At 45.0% G+C, this 20490-nt stretch overlaps 1 protein-coding gene across 2 annotated transcripts in view; it reads right to left on the reverse strand.

Moving 5' to 3' along the window:
* Nucleotides 1-20490, reverse strand: part of INTU (inturned planar cell polarity protein) — a 361378-nt gene that overhangs the window by 142991 nt on the left and 197897 nt on the right. For both annotated transcript variants that reach the window (XM_069242352.1, XM_069242349.1), the window contains exons 5-7: nt 18176-18294; nt 12672-12761; nt 997-1074 (exon numbers count right to left, since the gene is read on the reverse strand). In XM_069242352.1, coding sequence (XP_069098453.1) covers nt 997-1074; nt 12672-12761; nt 18176-18294 — 287 coding nt within the window. The remainder of the gene's footprint in view (nt 1-996; nt 1075-12671; nt 12762-18175; nt 18295-20490) is intronic.

The following is a 20490-nucleotide window of genomic DNA, read 5'->3' on the forward strand; positions in this document are numbered from 1 at the left end:
ATGTTGGTTCTTAAACCACTAAAGCTTGCAGAACTGTGTACCATACGACTGTCTTGCTTAATCAGCACTATTCACTTATAACTACCCTACTCTGAACTCTTCAGAATCGGATTCTAGCTAATATTTTTGCATCTAATATGTGCCACCTCACTCAACTATTAGCGCAGCTCTGCCAAGGTACCCAAAGCCCAACATTTTCATATTTTTAACAGACTAGAAGGCCATACCTGGACTCCATTTCAATAGTGCTCGTTCACCAAAAAAGGCGTTTACAGATCCTCACAATAAATTAAAAAGCAATAGTTTCCATTCAACATTCTACATAATACATACGTAACTCCACCTCCACCAAACCAAAAACGCTTATAAGAATGCCTCCCATTTTTCAGAAGATACTACTTCACCGCTGTGTTGTCCCCTGTGTAGGTGCAAAGGAGTTATGGTATATCTTGGAATTTCCCCTTATGTGGTGTCAGACTGCTCTGTGTACTACATGTGTGTTTATTGTCCTTAACTGAACCATAAGCAAGAAGATTAACTAAAGGATTTTATACACCTGTCCAATTTCAATCTTTGTTACAGTTGATCTTGGACATGCCATCAGGAACTAGGACATCCTCAGTTGAGTCTTCATGCGAGATTCCATTTCATAGTCTTAGTTTTAGTGCCTGGCAATAGACAGGTTAACTGTCTACTGCCGACCCATGCTATATTGTGGATGGGTACTTTGTGCAACTGACCCCCATTAAGCGACCCACATTTTCTGCTCACAATTTTGCATAAGTAGACTAAAAGTCCCACCAGATTCTTGCTATAAGTATATTACAGTCACACTTGGAAAGGCATGTACCTGCATCAGTTTGTAGGTATGAGGAACTAAACATGATTCGCTGCTGCTCTGATCTTCTCCTTAGAGTAGTTTGACAATGTGAAATGACCTGCCTAAAATGGTCTTCTCCCTTTAATTTGCATAGTAGAAAACATGCTTCAACCTACCTGACCAAAGAGCCGTACATAACTTTTAAAGTTTGAACAACATCTGCCACCATGTTCTTCAGCTGAAGCAGGGGAACACTACAAAAAACAAACTTAATTATATTTTCCAATTTAACAGTGCACGGACGGAAATTCGATGCAAGTAAAACGAAAATACTGTTGAAAATGATTCAGATCAAATACCTATATTTAACAAATTACATTTTCTTTAAAAACCTGAACACATACATCTAGAATATTTGTTAGAGCCATGTATTTTACCCGAGCCACTACTGACTATTATTACTCCATGGATGGGTCAGGCAGTGTCCTGTTTTTTTTTTCTTTAATTCACTTAAGATTTTGAGCCATCACTTTTGTTGGCAGACACTCCAAGAATTCACTTTCCTTTTTACTAAACAAAGCACATTTGTTACTGGTAAAACAAAATGATCCACATTCTTGCATTCCATATCTTTCTTCAAGCCTTAGGAGATATAGCCAGCAGAAGTAGAATATGATCTGCCTATGTGCTAAGTTACTCACTTACATGACTCGGTGTACGATCACCGTAGCAGAAAGCTAACACGGATGTTCTAGTGTAAGAGCAGAAACCATGCCGTTTTCCACAACCAAATAGCAAAGTCTGAGCCAGGGACATCATTTTGAACTTTTCCTTGAACTGGTATCACTTCAGAAGCCTTCGGTCTAAGATCGAATGAGACCAGCGTCCTTCTTGGGATCCAGGAGGAACGGAGAGTAGCACCTACCCTATTTCCTACTCTGGCACAAATTCCACTACTCCATTTGAAGGACTTGTGGGCCAGAAGTAAAGGTCAGCCGACCTTGTAGAAAAGAGGATACCCCGTCCTCCGAATTGCATCAGGTGCTTCTTCACAAAAGAACTGTGACTTCACTGGTGCTGCAAGAGAGGAGGAGAAGTAATACGAAGGTTGTACCCGACAACCGCATTCTTTCTCTCTGACTTGTATTGACCAGCTAGTGCAGACTGACTTTGTCTGAACTGAAAACCTCTACCGAAGGCTTTGGGTCCCTGAAAGAAGTGAAAATCCTTTGTTGTTGACTGAATCCCTAACGATCTAGCCATTGCTTTGCCTTCTTTGAAGCATTCAAGTGCCGAGTCTGCCTTTTGGGCACAAAGCAGCTACCTGTCAAATTGAATATTCATCAAAATATTCTGTCCAACTTCAAAGAAACTATTAGAGTGCAGACAAGCATTCCTCCTTGCACTAACCATGCCTATGACTGCCCTGATGATCTGACGGGAAGGATTCTCTCCATCCCGGACCTCTTCTGCAAAATGGCCCCGGAGGTGTTCTGGTAGCTGCCACGGCCCAAGGGACATTGGAGGAGTCTCCCAAAAGGCAGGCAGCATTTACTGAGCGGAATGCTAGGTTGCCTGCCAAAATCGTTGTCTTTCCCACATCTTCCAGCTTTTTGGACTTCCAAACAGGGGGTAGGTAAGGAAAGCTCCTGCGGTAAGTTTTGTAGTGGAGGAGGTTTGGAACACCAAACTCACTGGAGAGGGATCGATACAAACAGAAACCCAAGTGGCAGTGTCAAAAATGTCCGCACATCCACCTTACCTTTTGGGCATGGACAAATTACATGAGCACAACAATAATAATGCAGAGATGGGTGCAAATCTGGTGAGGAACACTCTGCCACAAGGTGAGCAACCCGATCTATAATTAAAGTGGGAACACGCAAACAATAGACATTAAAGCACACACATAAAAATGACCAATTGCAGTCCAAGTCAATCAAGTATGATCATTATATGAATTTATTTCAAGGATGAAGTTATGCACTCCAAAAACCAAACAGCAGCCTGATGGAGCACAAAAAAGCGAAAATTGTTGTGAAATGTGGGCACCAAAAATAAAAGAAGAAAGAGGGTGAGTTGTAAACAGCCTTGACGGTGGCATGGTGTTACAGCTGCTAAGTACTAAGTAAAAATAAAAGAAAACTAAGTAAACCCATTTGAAGCAGCAGACAGGCATCAGCTATATCGAAAGAGGTAAATAGGACCAAAACGGTAAGTATATAGAAAAGCACTTAAGCCAAGGTCAAGAAAAATGGAGTGCTGGCAAGAGTCTGCTGTACTACGAGAAAAAGGGTGCCATGTGGAAAGTATGAAATTGTTAGTAATATATAATCAGAGTGCCAAGAAGAAGGAAAGGGGTGGCCTTGTAGCGACGGAGTAAGTAGTACCTAGGATTGGAGAAGCTTTTGAATGCAGCAAACTGAATCCCATACAAGAAACCACATCTAGTGAGTGCAAGAAGTACATGCCAAGGAGAAACAAAATACACACTCGATAAATATGCATTGTATAATAACCAAAAGTAACCAATTTTAGTGTAATTGCATGTCAACATGCAGATTATTTTAAAACTGTTGGGCTAAACCACGACAATAATGTACTTTGGAATTTATGACTGAGAAACACTATACATAGCGTGTCCATGGAAAATGATGGTACAGCACCAGGAACACAGGTAGGTACACAACACCTATTTACAGGAATACAAATAGTTCTTTGTCAGCGTTAAGTCCTTTGTCAACTGCTCAGAGTCAGATGATCCACTTGCTTTTGAGTTGTCTTAGGGCCAACGTTCTGTCTACTCCTCCGGAAAGAGGTTCCACGACATCCAAGCCATGGAACTGAATTTTAATTACTTCACAGCACTGATGAATCAAACTGTAGTGAACAGCCAAAGGATAGGTGTTTTTTTTAATTCTGTATTGCTTGAAGATGTTCTTGGATGTATTCCTTTAGTGGTCATACTGTACTGCTGATATATATGAAGCCACATTGGCAGATGATACAGTATACAACAAATCTAGTGTTGCAATTGATGAACCTCACAACAGTGTATTGTTTATTAGTGTTGTATTGAAAACACATGGTCTTGTCCTTACCAAAGTGGCATACATTACATAGACTAAATTGTCTATATACATGTATCTCGTAGTACAGGAGACTCTTGCCAGCATTCCATTCTTCTTGGGCTTGGCTTATGTGCTTTTCCATCAATCAATCAGTCATATTTATAGAGCGCAACTACAAAACTCGTAAGTGTCTGAAGGCGCCGGGGGTGGAGGGGTCGATCCTCAGTGCTTCAGTCGAAGAGCCAGGTCTTAAGGTCCTTCCTGAATTGAGGCAACAATGGTGACTACCTGAGGTGAAGAGGCAAGGTGTTCCAGCTTAGTGCCACGAGGTGGGCAAAGGATCTTCCTCTGGCCAAGGTCATGCGTATGCAGGGTACGGTGGCTAGTGCCTGTTGAGCAGGCAGAGAGTTCTTGTGGGGAGTAGAGGGTGATGCAGTGGTTGAGGTAGGTAGGTCCTAGGTCGTGAAGCACATTGTATGCGTGGACAAGGAGTTTGAAGTTGATCCTCTTCTCGACAGGGAGCTAGTGGAGGTCCCGTAGTTGTCTGGTGATGTGTTTGCAGCAGGGGACATCCAGGATGAGTAAGGCATAGGCATTTTGGATGTGCTGTAGTTTCTTCAGGTTCTTCTAGGTAGTGCCAGCGTAGAGGGCGTTGCCATAGTCCAGTCTGATGGTGTCCAAGGCCTGGGTTACGGTTTTGGGGCAGATGTTTGGGATCCATTTGAAGATCTCCCAGAGAAGTATGAGTGTGTGAAAACTGGAGGATACAACCGAGTAGACTAGGCGGGTCATGGTGAGCAATGAATCCAGGATGAAGCAGAGGTTGCGTGTGTGGTTTGTTGAGGTGGGGGGTTGAGGGAAATAGGCCACCAGGAGTCATCCCAGGCTGATGTGAAGGGTCCTAGGATGAGGATCTCGGTCTTGTCAGAGTGGAGCTTGAGACAGCTGTCCTTCATCCAGGCTTCCATCCCATTGTGGAAATTCTTCTTGGCAGTTGTGGGGTTTTCGGTCTGTGAGATAACCAGCTGGGTGCCATCGGCATAGGAGACAACATTCAGTCTGTGGGTCCTGACGAATGATGCGAGCAGGCCATGTAAATGTTGAAGAGTGTGGTGCTCAGGGAGGAGCCCTGTGGATCTCTGCAGCTGATCTTCATAGGTTCTGCAGGTAAGACGGGATTCTGACTGTGTTCTGCCTGTCAGGAAGGAGCGTATACATTGCAGGGCCTTTCTGCGGATGCCTGCTGTGTGGAGTCTGGAGCAGAGGGTGTGATGGAAGACAGTTTTGAAGGTGGCGGATAGGTCCGGTAGGATGAGGGCTGCTGTTTGGCCATGGTCGAGGAGCAAGCAGATGTAATCTGTGGCAACGAGAAGGGCAGTCTTCATGCTGTGGTTGCTCCAGAAACCTGATTGGATTGGGAGATATCCAGGATGTTGTTGTCCTCAATGTGTTTGTGGAGCTGTGCGATGATGGCCTTTTCAATGACCTTGGCTGGGAAAGGCAGAAGAAAGATGGGGCGGTATATCTTGAGATCCGGGGGTCAGCTGTGGGATTTTTCAGGAGCGGGCGGATCTCAGCATGCTTCCAGTCCTTGGAGATGGTAGCGGTCTCCATGAAACAGTTGGGAGTGTGGCAGAGCTTGGGTGTGATGGGGGTGTTAGCTTTGTTGAAAATGTGGTAGGACAGGGTTCAGTAGGGGTTCCGGAGTGGATGCCGCTCATGATGGAGCGGGTCTCGTCCTTGCTGACGGTGGTCCAGCAGTGCAGGATCTGTGAAGGTTCGGAGGGTCTGAGCTGGAGGGTTGTTTCCATAAACTTACGGTTTTGGTCCTACTTACCTCTTTCAAGATGGCTTATGCCTGTCTGCTACTTCAAATGGGTTTACTTAGTTCTCTTTTATTTTTAGTCAGTACTTAGTGCCTGTAACAGCATGCAAACGGCAAGACTTTTTACAGCTCACTTATGCTTTTACCGTTTGCTTTTCATTTTTGTATTTGTATCATTTATAAAGCACATATAACCCAAAGGTATCTAAGCGCTGGAAAAAAGAGGGATCGCCAGAATGCGCTTAAGCAAATGCAGCAAATACAGGCAGCACGCCCTGAGGAAGATAAAGAGCCAGCAAGCCTGGTTTCTAAGTAAACAGCCATGTCTTGAGTTGTTTGCGGAACACCAGATGTGCCTCTGTCCTATGAATAGTGTGCGGGAGGGAGTTCCACAATTTCCCTGCCACCACGGAGAAGGCTCGAACACCCCATCTGAACTTACTGATCCGAGGGATACCAAGCAGAAAAAGCCCTGCTGATCTCAGGGGACGACTGTGCACATACCAGTTCATAGCCGCACTAAGAAATCCTGAGCCCTGAAAATATAGGGCCTTATGCACCAATCATTTCCTGACTGGAGGCTATTGCAGTTGACACAGCCTATCTGAGACAGAGACATGTCTGGGCTAACCAAGACCTAAGCGCGCTGCAGCATTTTGGATTATTTGAAATTTGTTTAAGGAAAGTTGTTTGATATTAAGATACAACACATTACAGTAGTCCAACTGAGATTTAATAAAGGCTAGGACTACTGTGATCCTTAATTCCTGTGAAGCAGAGGAAGGATTTTCCTCAAGATCCAGAACAGCCAAAAGAATGTGCTGATTGTCCTGTTCACCTGGGTGTCAAATGACAGAAGATTATTGAACCAAACCTCCAGGTTTCTTACTACTGAAACAGGAACAGGTAAGGTGCCACAATTCTCTGGCCACCACTGCTCGTTCAAGATGGCATTATTCATTCCAAAACCTGCGATCTCTGTTTTTTCACCATTCGATTTGAGCCAATTCATCTTTATCCAACCACTCACCTCCTGCATGCATGCCTGAAATGTAGCGGTCACTCTATCCCTATCATCCATGGTGGTAATGATGATTTGGGTATCATTGGCATAAGATGACAACTGGAAAACCAATGAGCGAACAAGATTTGCCAAAGGAGCTACAAATAGGAGGAACAGAGTGGGGCTCAAAGAAGATCCTTGAGGAACTCCACAAGGAAGCTGGAAAGGGGGAGCCCTAAAATCATCACATCTCACAATATTAGATCTTACATTCAGAAAGGATTCCTGGAGATTCAGTGCCCCTTTTTGCATCCCATCCTGCTTAAGCCTGTGCACCACACAAACTGGAGAGATGTTGTCAAATGCCACTGAGGGATCCAGCAGCCCCACATTGGCACCTCTCCCCCCGTTCCACCTGCTTACAGATAAAGGCCCTCATTTCAACCTTGGCGGTCGGATGAGGCCGACCGCTAAGGCTGAACTGCCAGTCGGCCGCCCATGCGGCCGGAAACCCGCCGGCTGCATTTGGACCTCCCCGCTAGGCCGGCGGGCGGAAACAGAGTTTCCGCCCAGCGGGGATGTCGGCCGTAACATTGCAGCCGGCTCCTAATGGAGCCGGCGGCAATGTGGCCGTGTCTGCCAGGCAGACAGTGAAAATCGCGACGGGGTTGTGCCTGGGGGCCCCTGCACTGTCCATGCCAAGCGCATGGGCAGTGCAGGGGCCCGCGACTCCCCTTACCGCCAGCCTTTCCATGGCGGTGTCTACCGCCATGGACAGGCTGGCGGTAAGGGGAGTCAAAATCCCCAGGGCAGAACTGCAAGCAGCACTGCCCTGGTGGATTCTGACCGCCGGGACATCCATGGCGGTAAACCACCAGTCCCGGCGGTGTGACCGCGGCGCTACCGCCGCTGTCTTAATATGGCAATTCGTACCGCCAGCCTGTTGGCTGTACGAACGCCACTTTAACCCTGGCGGTCGGTGACCACCAGGGTTGTAACGAGGCCCAGAGTCTGCTGCGCAATAAGGGCAGATTCTGTGCTATGGACTTTCCTAAACCCATTCAGAGTAGGGTCAAGGAGATCTTTAGAGAAAGACCAGTTCATATGCCTTTCTAAGATCTTGACTAGGGAGGGCAAGAGAGAGATAGGACTTAGGTTCCTCAGATCACTAGGATCGCCCTCTGGCCTCTTTAGCGGAATTACCACTGCTTCCTTCCACACCTGAGGGAAGACGTCTGACTCCAGCACCTTGGCAAACTCCTGTTCCAGGCCTTCTGCCACAAGATCTGGAATTGTCTGCAGCACCCTAGGTGGACAGGGATCATATGGCAAGCCTGAGGAGATGCTTGCCAGCAGGGACTTGATCTTAATAGCCGACAGAGGAGGAAAGTGATCCAGACAAAAAGGGACTGGAGGGGGCCCAATCATCACCCCGCCTTCCACACCCGGGGAAGGGGCAGTCTGATCCTCCAAAGGAGTCAGAAACTCTGCATGAGTTTTTAGAATCTTCTCTAAATAATGGGCCACTAATAAAGAATTCCTGAGAGTTATCTAATTCTGCATGCCGGTGAGAAAGCATCGGGGAACTGACTGTGTAACTCTTTTGATTTATTTAGTGCCGCCATAATCTTCTGCACAAATAAGGTTGCTTTGGCCTCCTTAACCACGGTTTTATATTTAGACATCATCGCTCTAAGCTGCTCCCTCTCTGCTGACTCCAAGGATAGTTTTCAACTCCTTTCCTATGTCCTGCACTGTCTCTGGATTGCCTTCAATTCCATAGTGTACCACGGGGCAGAGGGTTTTATTCTATCATTATTAATTTTAGACACATGGACCGGTTCCCCTACTGCCGCCCTACACCAGTTATTGAAATTGATCCCTGGGAAGTCTAATTCTAGCATGCCTTTTTCCTTAAGCTTTTCTAAAGTAAGGCTTAACTCCTCCTTTTTTAGGGTCGAGCGCCCAAGCGCTCTGGCCAATGTTGTAATCTCTCTGTGGGCTTTTAGCCACGCCCATGAGTTGGTTGGTTCGTGGGCTTGCCTTTTAAAATTTGCTTGATTTCATTATTGGAAGGCATGCATAACGTCATGCCTTTTCTGGTGTTTAGCCCTCCTCGAAAGGACCGGTAAACTACAGAAAACATAGGGGGCTCCGTGTTTTCCGAATGGCTTCTGGACTACTTTTTATTTTTATTTCCTACGCAGCACGAGCTCGCTGGGCAGCAGTTGAGTGCTTTGCATGACCTCGACCCTGCTACATGGATATTTCCACTTTTGCCGGTTACATGGATAATTGCCCTTTTGCCGATACGTTTGACTGCAAGCGAACTTCTGTTTTCTTTGGTGTGTCTCCTCCAAGCTCATGGTGGCCGCTGGCTTGCTTATGTCAAACTGTTTTCCTTTTTATTTTCAGTTTATGTAGCAAGAAAAGCCCGGTTAGGAGTTTACAATGCAAATAGCTCTAACTCGAGCAAATGCAAGTCCCACTGCATTGCAAATGCTTGTATAAATTTACTCCAGTTTCTTCTCCCCCTGTTCCCTCTGCCTCAACTCTCGTAGGGAATCCTCCATCCACATAAAGCTAATCAATCTGTGGTCCATCCATTCTAAGTGTCAGCACTCTACATTCAGCAGATGCTCTTAATTATAGAGGGTGTGGCCAGCATTGTGCATTACGACACCGACCCGTTGAGACCAACCCAGATTCAACATAAAGCCAAAAAAAGCCTGTGTCCTTGTCCTGCCCATCCTCTAAGTGAAAATTAAAATAGCTCAGGATGATGTGAGCATCACTTCAAAGAACTGGTTCCAACACCTGAGGCTAGTCTAAAACAAATTGCCTTTTCAAGTTTTTTGGGGCACGATAAACTAGAACCACAATCAGCATTTTACCTTTTTTCTAATTTCAGCCTAAAGCAGCCCACTTCACAACTGTCAGAATCAGACGAGAGGGTCCTCAGTGTACAATAAAGAGACTCCCTGTAAATAATAGTTAGTCCTCCCCCCGCCATGTGTCCTATTCAATTTATCAACCGTGTAGCCCACTGGCGTAGGTCGAACCAAACATGGCCCCAAATCTTCCTTTGCCCAAGTTTCTGTAATAAATAAGCAGTCCAGCTGGGTAGAGCTAATTTGCTTGTGAATCTTAAGACTATGCTACATGAGAGACTGTGCGTTAATCAAACCGCACTGGAAGGAAACCAAAGGATCCTGCCCAATCCCTACCCAGCTTTCAGACACCAACTGGGAACACCCACCCATTCACATCTTGCACTTCATACAGCACCACTCACCGCCCACCTTCTGTCTGTGGCAGGTATTCTATCACACTCCCCTCTATCAACCTGCTGGCCTGGAATAGGACTGTTTCAAGATCACTCCTTTCCACCCGGCAGCATGCCTGGCCCCTGAGTCCGTTCGGGCGCAGATGGGCTTCCCTTAGGAGTGCCTTCGGCATGTCCATGCATCTGTGCACTTATGTCTGTGTGGTGGTGTAAGGCTCATGTGACCGGGAGCATCAGCTGCTGGAGCACTACCCAAAAGACTTGCAGTGCGTGTAGTGGCACTTCAAAATGGCCCCCAAATGAAGACAAAGAGAGCTCTTACAGGCCGTAAATGACATCCCCCACCAAGTCTTCCCCACACAACAGAAGCAAGTCTAGATGTACAAGATTTGATAAAAACAGTAAAACACTAAAAAAAAAACAACAAAAAAAAAAACAATTATCAGCTCACTCATAGCCCGCATTTCACAACAATTTTCCTTTTGATATGCCCCCATCAGGCTGCCATTTGTTTTTTGGAGTGTATGACTTCTTCATCCTTGGAGTAAATTCATATAATGACAATACTAGATTGACTTGGACTTTTGGACTGCAATTGGTCATCTTTACGTGTGTGCTCTGGTGTCTGTTGTTCACTGGAGAGAGATGGAGGGATAGACCATGGGTCCTCTACTGCATCAATAATGATGCAACAATAATGACCTTAAGGGAAGCAGGGTGACATTTGACTGCAGGATGTCAGTGAAAGTGTTCGGTTAATATTCCACTGACTGAAGGAGTGGGAATTCCAAAGCTTCAGCTATTCTCTATACCCAGAATGGAAAATATCAGTTTCTGAAGCTGCTGGAGCAGGGGTCGGGTCAGTCTCAAAGCCAGGTAATGTATTCAGTCCACTGGCATTCTGAAGGACCAGTAGATCCTAAGTGTTGGCGGAAAGTAAGGAGTCAGTGTCATCTGCACCCCCCAGCAAGCTGGCGACTGTTGGTCCGTGTCTGACCCAAAAAGAACTTTTTTAGTGTCCCAATACTGCCTGTGGGCACTAGCTCTCTCTCCTTAGAGTTCTACGAAGAGGCGCTGAGCAATTCTTCTAGTTCTCAGGATCCATGAAAAGGTTGGGATGGAGGTAATGGTGGAGGATCCAGGGCTGCCACAGGCGGTATTCTCTTCACAGGGTTTCAAAGTGGTCAAGGAAGAGGCTGTGGTGAAGAACTCAAGGGCGCCACAGGATGCAGTGCCATCGACGGAGCCGAGGGCAGCAGAGAAAGCGTTTAGGGTCGGTATCACATTCAGTGCTAGTGTGGGCAGCTCTGACAAGGAGTCCGGGAGGGGGACTGAGTCATGCAGCACTGAGAGGAAACTGTACGCTTCTAAAGGCAGATCTCCAAGTGGAGAACCAAATGGTCATGTTAGGCTGACAGGCACACCAGAGGGGACTGCACTCTTCTTCAGAAGCTGATGAGAGTATCGTCCTCGGTACTGAGGGAAGTGGTGTTGGGCCTGGGTGTGGTGGCACTGGCAAAGGCTATGGGGACACCACCACTAGTTCCAGCGAGGAGGGGGCCAGAGGCGAGGTGCAAGAAGCTGACGCCCTTTGAATTTTGAGCACCTGAGCGAAGAGAAGTGCTTCTTTTAGTGGTGTACCCTCTTCTCCTTCGCACACTTGGAAGATGGGGACGAATGAGAAGATGTCTTGGGCCACATATGGTCCTTGACTTTGCCAATCTATGGCCCCTACGGTCTCTGGGGCAGTCCACAGATCACTTGGCCCACTCTTTGATGGTGTTGGAGTTCATGGTGAGGCACAGGTCACAAGACGAGTCGTGTCTCAAGCCAAGACAACACATACAGTCGTCGTGTGGATCTGTGATGGACGGTTATCCATTACACAATAACACACATAAATAAACCCTGAATTTGGTGGGGATAGGTCTCAAGCACTGCACCAAAAACAAGGTCTTCCTCACCTCAGAGTTGAGGACAGAAGCTCATGTTGAAAGGAGTGGAAAAAATGGAACTGGTATCCAGGTGCGGGGTTGGGTGCTATATGGCTCCAGTGCTGTCAGCACAACTCTGCTTCTGGAATCGAGATGGAGCCAGGCTCCCTAAAGCTCCTGAAAGCTATGTCCGATATTTCCGGATATAGTCTGGTGCCAGGGATATTCATGGGTGAGGCATCTGCAGGCAGAAGCATCCATCAGACAGAATCAAAGCACTCTGACTCATAGTGTCAAGGTCACTGGTAGCCTCTCCACAGTCAGAACTCTGCTGGTGATGTGCATTCAACAGATCAGGCTAATGCATATACACATTATCAAATAAGTAAGTGAAAAGCAAAGTTACTGTAAGGAATTCTGCGTCTTCTTGGGCAGGGTTGCAACATATCACGCTTAGGTGGAAAAATTAGCCTTTCCCCTTTTTGTGACAATAAAAAGAGTCATACGCTCAGAATAGAATTTGTGTCCTCTGTGTTACACAAAATGACCTGCGCAATCACAAGGCAGCAATAACAAGACAGCAATGGTGTAACAGGTAGTATGGGAACACTACATTCATGGAGGCCACCACGTTCTACATTTATAGGCAATAAAACGCATTAACAGTCCTTAACACTGAACAGAAAAATACATTTTAGGTGCCCACAACAAAGAGTAGTAAATCAAATTCACCTTTCGGCAGGCAGGCTTATTAAAAACAGCTTTTCTGCTTCTTTCCAGTAAGCCACGTGGCACAGTTGTCCATTCAAAATTAGTGATGAACTAAAGCAAGAAAGAGAGCAAACACATTTTAGCGCATATGTTTGAAGTGAAACACACTTGCAGATCTTATATTCACAGCCATCTAAGCATGGTGCACTGGGTAATGTATAAGCCTTAACACACAGTAACGAACCCATCAGCAAAAAATATATTGCATTACAGTGGCAACAAAGCAGACCCTTTCACTCAAGCCAGTATTAACGGGCAACGTCGCTGCCATCTTTTCATTCACAAAAAATGTTTCCCCCGAAAGGGGGCCTGTATTTCCAAGGTTGAGCTAGTCGCAACTGACAGTGCTAGGTGGTAACATTCACTTAGAATTGCAGAGAGCAAGGCCAACTGTCTTTAGGGGCGTTTGTGCTAGGAAGGGGAGAGTCTCCTGGAACATTTTGAAACCATGGGGTCAAGTGGGATATTTGACAGGATATTTGCCAGAAACATGTTTTAAAAGATATAGGGCTGCCAAGGGCACTGATAAAATCGTTCAGTAATTTCAATGTGTGCCAGCTAAAATTGACCCTCCCCTGCACTATTTCAGGTTTGCCTTCCCCAAAGACAATTTGGGGGAAATGGTGGCAAAACAGTGCATTTTAGAGCAGTTTCCATAAAAAAGCCAATAGTGACAGAGGAAGTTCAGAAAATACAATAGTACAATTTTTAAGTCCAGCATGGCAGCGCGCAAGCGCGCTGCTTTTCCGACGTGTTGGTATGTATCTGGGCTTTCAATCACACCCACCGCACGCTCATCACTATCACTGGTTCATGGGATTGCCTTTCAAAAATCCTTTCTTTTCATTGGTAACTGGTTTACGTTTGACCCTCCGTAGGGCGGTTTTGTTACCGCCTTGGCCATCGATTCTGTTACATTGATAACTTCACTTTTGCTGATAACTGACGCCGAGCAACTTCATTTTCCTTTTGTCTCTATCCTTCATGCTCAGGGCTGCGCTTTGAATTGGCTCGCTTACAGTGTGTGTGTGTGTGGCAAGAACGTTCCAGTCAGAAATTTACAACGCTAATAGCTCTAACTCGAACAAACGGGAAATCTATTGCATTGCAAGTGCTTGTTCCATTCTTGTGATTGAGCATCTACTTGGAAGGAACATGACGTAACTGAAATACACGCATCTCCCAATCTTAAAGCAGTATATAGTTTAGTCAGCAGATTAATCAGATTCCTACAGCAGAGCGGTTGCATGAGTTATCCAGGCCATGCACGCCAGCAAACCAGTTATGCTAATCTTACTTATTAGGGTTTTATCGGCAGTACTGATTATCACTCACATTCTGCTCTAAATAGATGTGTAAAAATTGCAATTATTTTGTTCCCAAACAGTAACTTGTTGGTTTGTGAACGAGTTTGTTTTCATATACACACTTATCATTTTGTAAAAAAAAAAAAAAAAAAAAAAATAAAAAAAAAGCTGTTCACCCAAACAAACGATTATCATTTTCATGAAAAAATACTTACCATTTTTGTCCGGAAACATCAATGTATTATTTGCACATATTACACATGTATTCCCACAACAGTTCAAACTGCCATGTTTGCCCATGTATTACCATGCTGTAGCTGTCGCCCATAATCCAGAACTATAACAAAGGTGAATTTATCATGAAATGCTTAGCCCTAGAATGCCACCAATATCACATAGGACATTATAGGCTTGTTTTTAAGTGCCTGCTTTTTAGTAAGAAAGTAACAAAAAAAAATAGAATGTTAGAGGTCTTGTTGGTGGTTTTCTTCCAAACTGTTGCATTCGACACCAAAGATACCCTACAGCCAGCATTATTACAGCACACAAAGAGTGAGGTGTTAAAGTGCATGCAGAACTATCGATATTCGAGGCAAGCTATACAGGAAAACGGTTGCATTTATGAAGGATATTCACTTCGATCTTCTAACACAAACCTTTCATGTATCACTCGAGCATTGGTCTCATGCAGTGCTTTAAATGGGCCGGTACTGTCCAGTACTGAGTACCAGCACTTTTTTATTTTGAGAGGGATAGTACCTGCACTTCTCAGGAAAAACTTAATACTTTTAATTAAAGAGTACCGGCACTTCTCAGAAACAGACAGGTACTCTGGTACCAAGTACCTGCACTTCTATCTTTCCATTTCAAGCACTGGTCTCATGTAACTTTACTTGCTATTGATATAGACTTTACAGGCTCTGAAAATAAGGAGATGGTCTGGGGAGGATAGAAAGGCATCAGCCCTGGTGCCAGTCAAAACAAACTATCAAAGCGGGAGAAGCCCATCATGCGTAACATAAACAAGCATTGGCAAAGCCAAAAGGTCTTGTCTATGTAGGCTGTTGACGATGTCTTATAGCCATGTTGTACAGTAGCACAGATGCAATGTAGTGTGGCTAAAACTAATTTAAGAAAGTGCTATGATGCAGCCAGGACTAATGTGCCCCCCACACAATAAAAAGCGCATTAGAGCTGGATGTATCATATTAATTTTGTATTATTATTTTTAGCCATGCAATACAGCAGCAGACACACTGCTATACAGCATGGTTATAAATCATAAGTTGGCAATGTCCATGCTGCACAGCATGAAAAAAAGGCACGGCAGAGCCAATGGCCTCAAAGGCAAGACCTATTGTCTTTGCCCATGCTTGTTAGGTCTTGACACAAAACCCTTGTGATTCTGAGTGAATCAGTTGATCTCAACATGCGTGAAAAAAAAATATATATGACATTTGATCAAAAAATCCTATCATAGAAAGAGAGCAATTGTGCCCATGTCTTAGTGGGAATACATTTGGACAGCGGCGACTGGCATGTAGGCAGATCGGGTGAAGGGAGAGGGGGCAGATGTGGTGGTGCATGCGTGCATGCATGCAAGGTGAGTGATGTGTGTAAATAAAAATTAAAAAAAACAAACACGTACCTCGCTTGCTGCACAATGTCCTCCCCGCTCTGGTCTCCTCAGGCTCCAGCAGGATCCCTTAAGCAATCCAGGCGCTGCCTTTATGCTGATTACCAGCATGAAAGAAGAGGCAGGATTAGAGGGAACTGCCTCTCTCAGCCCTTTAAAGAGCACTGGAGACCTGTGCCTTCTTTAACCCAGTTGTCTTAATACAGCTAGGTTAAAGAAGTTTAAAGTATGCACGTCTGGCTTGTTGTCGCAAGACAGCCGGCCAAAAAGACATGCACACTTTAAACTGTGCACAACTCACTGCTGCGACTCAGCCCTGCCCGTTCTAAAACTCAGTTAAGAATGGAAAATAAAATGGTAATACATGCACTTTATTACTATTTGATTTTTCATCCCTGGGTGCCTTTTAGACGGAGAGGCATGTTTCTCTGCCCCAAAGCAGATAACATCTTTTGTCACAATAAGCATCCATTTTGAAGGAGAAAAGGTCTTCTTGGAAATGTGTGTGGCACAGTAAAATAGAGGTGCAAAGGGCAAGAGGTTCATTTAATAAGGATGACAGGAGAGAGGAAAATATAAAAGTAGTACCTCAATCACAGAACGATCAGTGGAAGGACAGAACTCAAGCTGAAGTGATTAGTACTTGGGCCATGCTACAGACAGAAGAAGAGGAAGCGAAGCCAGCATGAGCTGGCCAAATAGAAATCAGCAAAAAAGAGTGACAATGAAGCCAACAAATGTTAAGCAATGGGTAGGCTGCACGCCCCTTGTTGAATACAATATTTCTAGCATGCGAGAGCGCATGTGCTGTCGCAGGTGAGACAAAGAAGAAAAATGAACAAAAGTGCTAGAAAAATATATTTCGGGGCTGGTTTTGCCAATACATTCGAAGAGATTTTGAAAAAGCATACAGCAATAATCCAACAGGTTTTCTAACGATCAAGGACAAACTAATACTCTCTTCGGTAAACTGCACTTAGCCTAATTTTCAAACAATCTCACCTGCCCCAATCTCTAGCAAAGTTGCTGCCCAGTATCTCTGCTTCAACGCACTCTACCAGTAAGCAAATGAGGACGTCCCCATGCCATAAAAGAATTGTTATATTATCCCAATACTTTACATCATGACTCCTTGATTAGCGAGCAAAGGAATAGCTTCTAAAATCAACATTTCCGACAAAACTATACACACAAACACATTTCATTTGGTAATATTTTTCTTTGAGCAACTTCTCTTTCAATTCTTGTGCTACATTTCATATACCTTTCAATGTCTAGAAATTTAGCTAATCATCTCCTGCTGCGAGCAGGGTTTGACTCTGTAGCCAAATGTGATGGTTCTCTCATATGCCTGCAGGCCTTTTAAATCATTCTTTGTGCTGTCTCAACTGCCACATCTCATTTATAGTGTCTATTAATTACAGATGTATCTCTTGCTCTGACGTCTGTTTTCTTGTGCTGCTTCATATCAGTTCAGCTCATCTTAGCTTGATCATTTTTCTCTCTGTTGTGGCATCGGTTTCAAGCCTCCTTCTGTCTCTCACATCCCGTGTGCCATCTACTCTTCTATAAGCTGCCTTTATCATAGTTATAAGGTGTTTATCCCACTTATGGTCTTCCCTTCAAAGATAGATCTCCCACTCGGGTCTCTCATATTGTTTGCATTTACTCCTTCTACTAGCTTTCTTAGTCATGCCTATCTCTTCAACTTGCTTTCTTCTACCTTTTTATCTTCTCAAAGTGTGTGCTAGTATGCCAAGCAGAGAACTCCATCCTATCTTGTTTTGATAGGCTCCTTGCTGATTATTTAGTGGAAATGCTCAATGGGTTACACCTCCGCTCTGGGAATGAGATAGAAAACTGATAGGACTGTAGGCAGCATGGACAGCACCACCACATTTAAAGTTGTACTCTCTAATGAAATAGGACAAACATCCTGAAACACTTGTCTATAAATACACAGCATTGGCTGCACCAACAATGGTGAAAACTAAATAATTTCAACTGAAGTGACTGTTATCAAGTACTGCATTTACGACAATGCATTTGGTCAAATTGTGTGCTTGTATGTCAGGCAGTGTACTCCCTCCGCTCTTACTGTACTAGTGCACATCAAATTTTGTGTTTTCTAAAATACACAATGAAACCTGCGACTCTTGAAGATTTTCAAGGATAATACTGAAAAATGTTGTTGAATTCCAGAAAGACAAATATGCAATCAAATGAGGCAATAGGCCTGCAGGTGCAGATTAACAACTTTCTATGTGAATCCCACAGTGGTTTGAGCAGAGCATGCATAAATGCAACACTAAGGAGAAACACTTATATGCTGTACATATTTGTTAGAGTTAAACAGGTTACAAATGCATATATATCATACAGAATAACGGACAGACAATTCATCTCAGTAGCAAAGACTGCTTTGTTTTAAACACAGTCGAAAATAAAACATTTAAAAAATCAACAAGAATTCTGATCTTGCATGGTAAAGATTCATATACTGACTTGAGTTTTCACAGTACCTGATAATTCGTCCACCTGTAAGATTTTGAAGCATATCACTCAGTGTTAGAAAAATTCCTCTCACACTTTTCAGTTTTTGGGATTCTTCAGAGACTGGATATTGGTACAGAATTTCTTGCTGTAAATATATAAATTGATTTTAATAACGTACTGAATTTTAGTATAATTTATATTAAAGACCAACCCTAAAATACCCCCAAACACCAAAACTGGGGTATGGGAGGAGGACAAATTCTATGAGGTCTGATAAACTTCTAAGGAAGAAGGGAATGAATGAAAAATGCATTGAACCTAATAACTTGAACCCAAAACGATATCTATGGGCAGTACAGCTATTTCACAATGTCACAATGAAAGTTCCTAAAGAGGCATAAGAAGCAGTCTGGAAGTTATCCGTTTCAAGAGGGGATAATATCCCGAACCACCACCTCTATCTGTCACAGGTTTACAAAGCATTAAAAAACATAGCATAAGCATGTGACCATCTATATATGTCTGTATTCGTAGAGGGAACGTGGATGAAATGTCAGAAAATACAATATACCTCCACGATTTGCTCAATACCAAGAAGAAAATGTGAACAGCAGAAATCACATACAATTAACTTCCCAGTTGTTAACCATTACATCCGCGGCACAGAACAGGTTAAGTCCAGCGGCACAGTGCTCCTGTGCCGAGGACGTAACCATTACGCCCTCGGCCCGGAGCAAGTGCTAGCGCTCCCTCCGTGGGGTTCCCCACCACCACCTCCAGTGCAGGGATGGAAGGGGAAGCCCTTCCCTTTCCACCCACGCCCCTCCCCACCCCACATATCATTACACAGTGCCGGCCACTTCCAGATTGCGAACGGAGAAACAGATGAGTTTCTCCTCCGGCGGGTGGGGGGTTGTAAACAAAGAGGTACCGGGGGAAAGGAAAGGGTTTTCCTTTCCCCAGTGTCTCTTTGAGCATTGCTGCTGCCCGATCGCATTGCGATTGGGCAGCAGGCATGCCCACTAGACGCCAGGGATTTGTAATTTTTTTTAATGTTAGTAATGTTTTGTGTTTGGGAGCAGCCCCTTGGGCAAGGGTCGCTCCCATTTGGGGGACATGTTGGTGCGGCCATTTCTGCCTCCCTTGGGGGCAGATCGGCCTAACATTTTTAGGCTGATCTGCCCCCAAGGGAGGCAGAAACCACTAGACGCCAGGGATTTTCTTTTTTTCATTATTTATGCTGTGTTTTGTGTTGGAGCGGCCCCTTGGGCAAGGGTCGCTCCCATTTGGGGGCCATGTTTGTTGTGGCTTTTTGGGGGCAGATCGGCCTAATATTTTTAGGCTGATCTACCCCCAAGGGGGGCAGAAACCACTAGACGCCAGGGATTTTCTTTTTTTCATTATTTATGCTGTGTTGTGTTGGAGCGGCCCCTTGGGCAAGGGTTGCTCTCATTTGGGGGGCATGTTTGTTGTGGCCTTCCCTTGGGGGCACATCGGTCTTATATTTTTAGGCTGATCTGCCCCCAAGGGGGGGCAGAAATCACTAGACGCCAGGCTATTATTTGTTTTCTTTATTTCTGCTGTGTTTTGTGTTGGGGAGCGGCCCCTTGGGCAAGGGTCACTCCCATGTGGGGGGCATGTTTGTTGTGGCCATTTCTGTCCCCCCTTGGGGGCAGATCGGCCTATACCACTAGAACGCCAGGGATTTATTTAATGTTTATTTTTGTGGGGGGGGGGCATCCCCTTGGGCAAGGGGGGCATTGAACTGTTGGCTAATTCTGCCCCCCTTGGGGGCAAGGGGGGCATTGAACAGTTGGCCATTTCTGCCCCCTTTGGGGGCAGACAGGCCTATTTGTTTTAAGGCCCATCTGCCCCCAAGGGGGGGGCAGAAGCAACTTAGACACCAGGGATAGTGTGTGTGTTAGTGGAGGGGGTGGCGGCCCCTTGGGCAAGGGTCGGCCCCCTTTGGGGGCCCGTGTACCAAAGCCATTTTTGCCCCCCTTGGGGACAGATCAGCCTATTATTTTTAGGCTGATCTGTCCCCAAGGGGGGCAGAAACCACTAGAACGCCAGGGATTTTTTTTATATGTTTAATTATGTGGGGGGGGCGTCCCCTTGGTCTTACACAGTGCTGGTTGTTGGTGGTGCATTTGTCCAGTTAATTTTCGGAGGAAAAATCATGGCTAGCCGCAGGAAGACCGCTCAGCAGGTGGTTGGTATGCTTTTTGAGTCATTGTCTGATCATGATTATGAGACAGACTTTGCATCTGAGGCAGAGGAGGAAGTGAGTGATTCTGGCAGTGAAGTTTCTGTTGGAGAGGAATCTTCTGATGAGGAAGCC

The sequence above is a fragment of the Pleurodeles waltl genome, chromosome 1_2 (assembly GCF_031143425.1).
Source record: "Pleurodeles waltl isolate 20211129_DDA chromosome 1_2, aPleWal1.hap1.20221129, whole genome shotgun sequence".
Lineage (NCBI taxonomy): Eukaryota > Metazoa > Chordata > Amphibia > Caudata > Salamandridae > Pleurodeles > Pleurodeles waltl.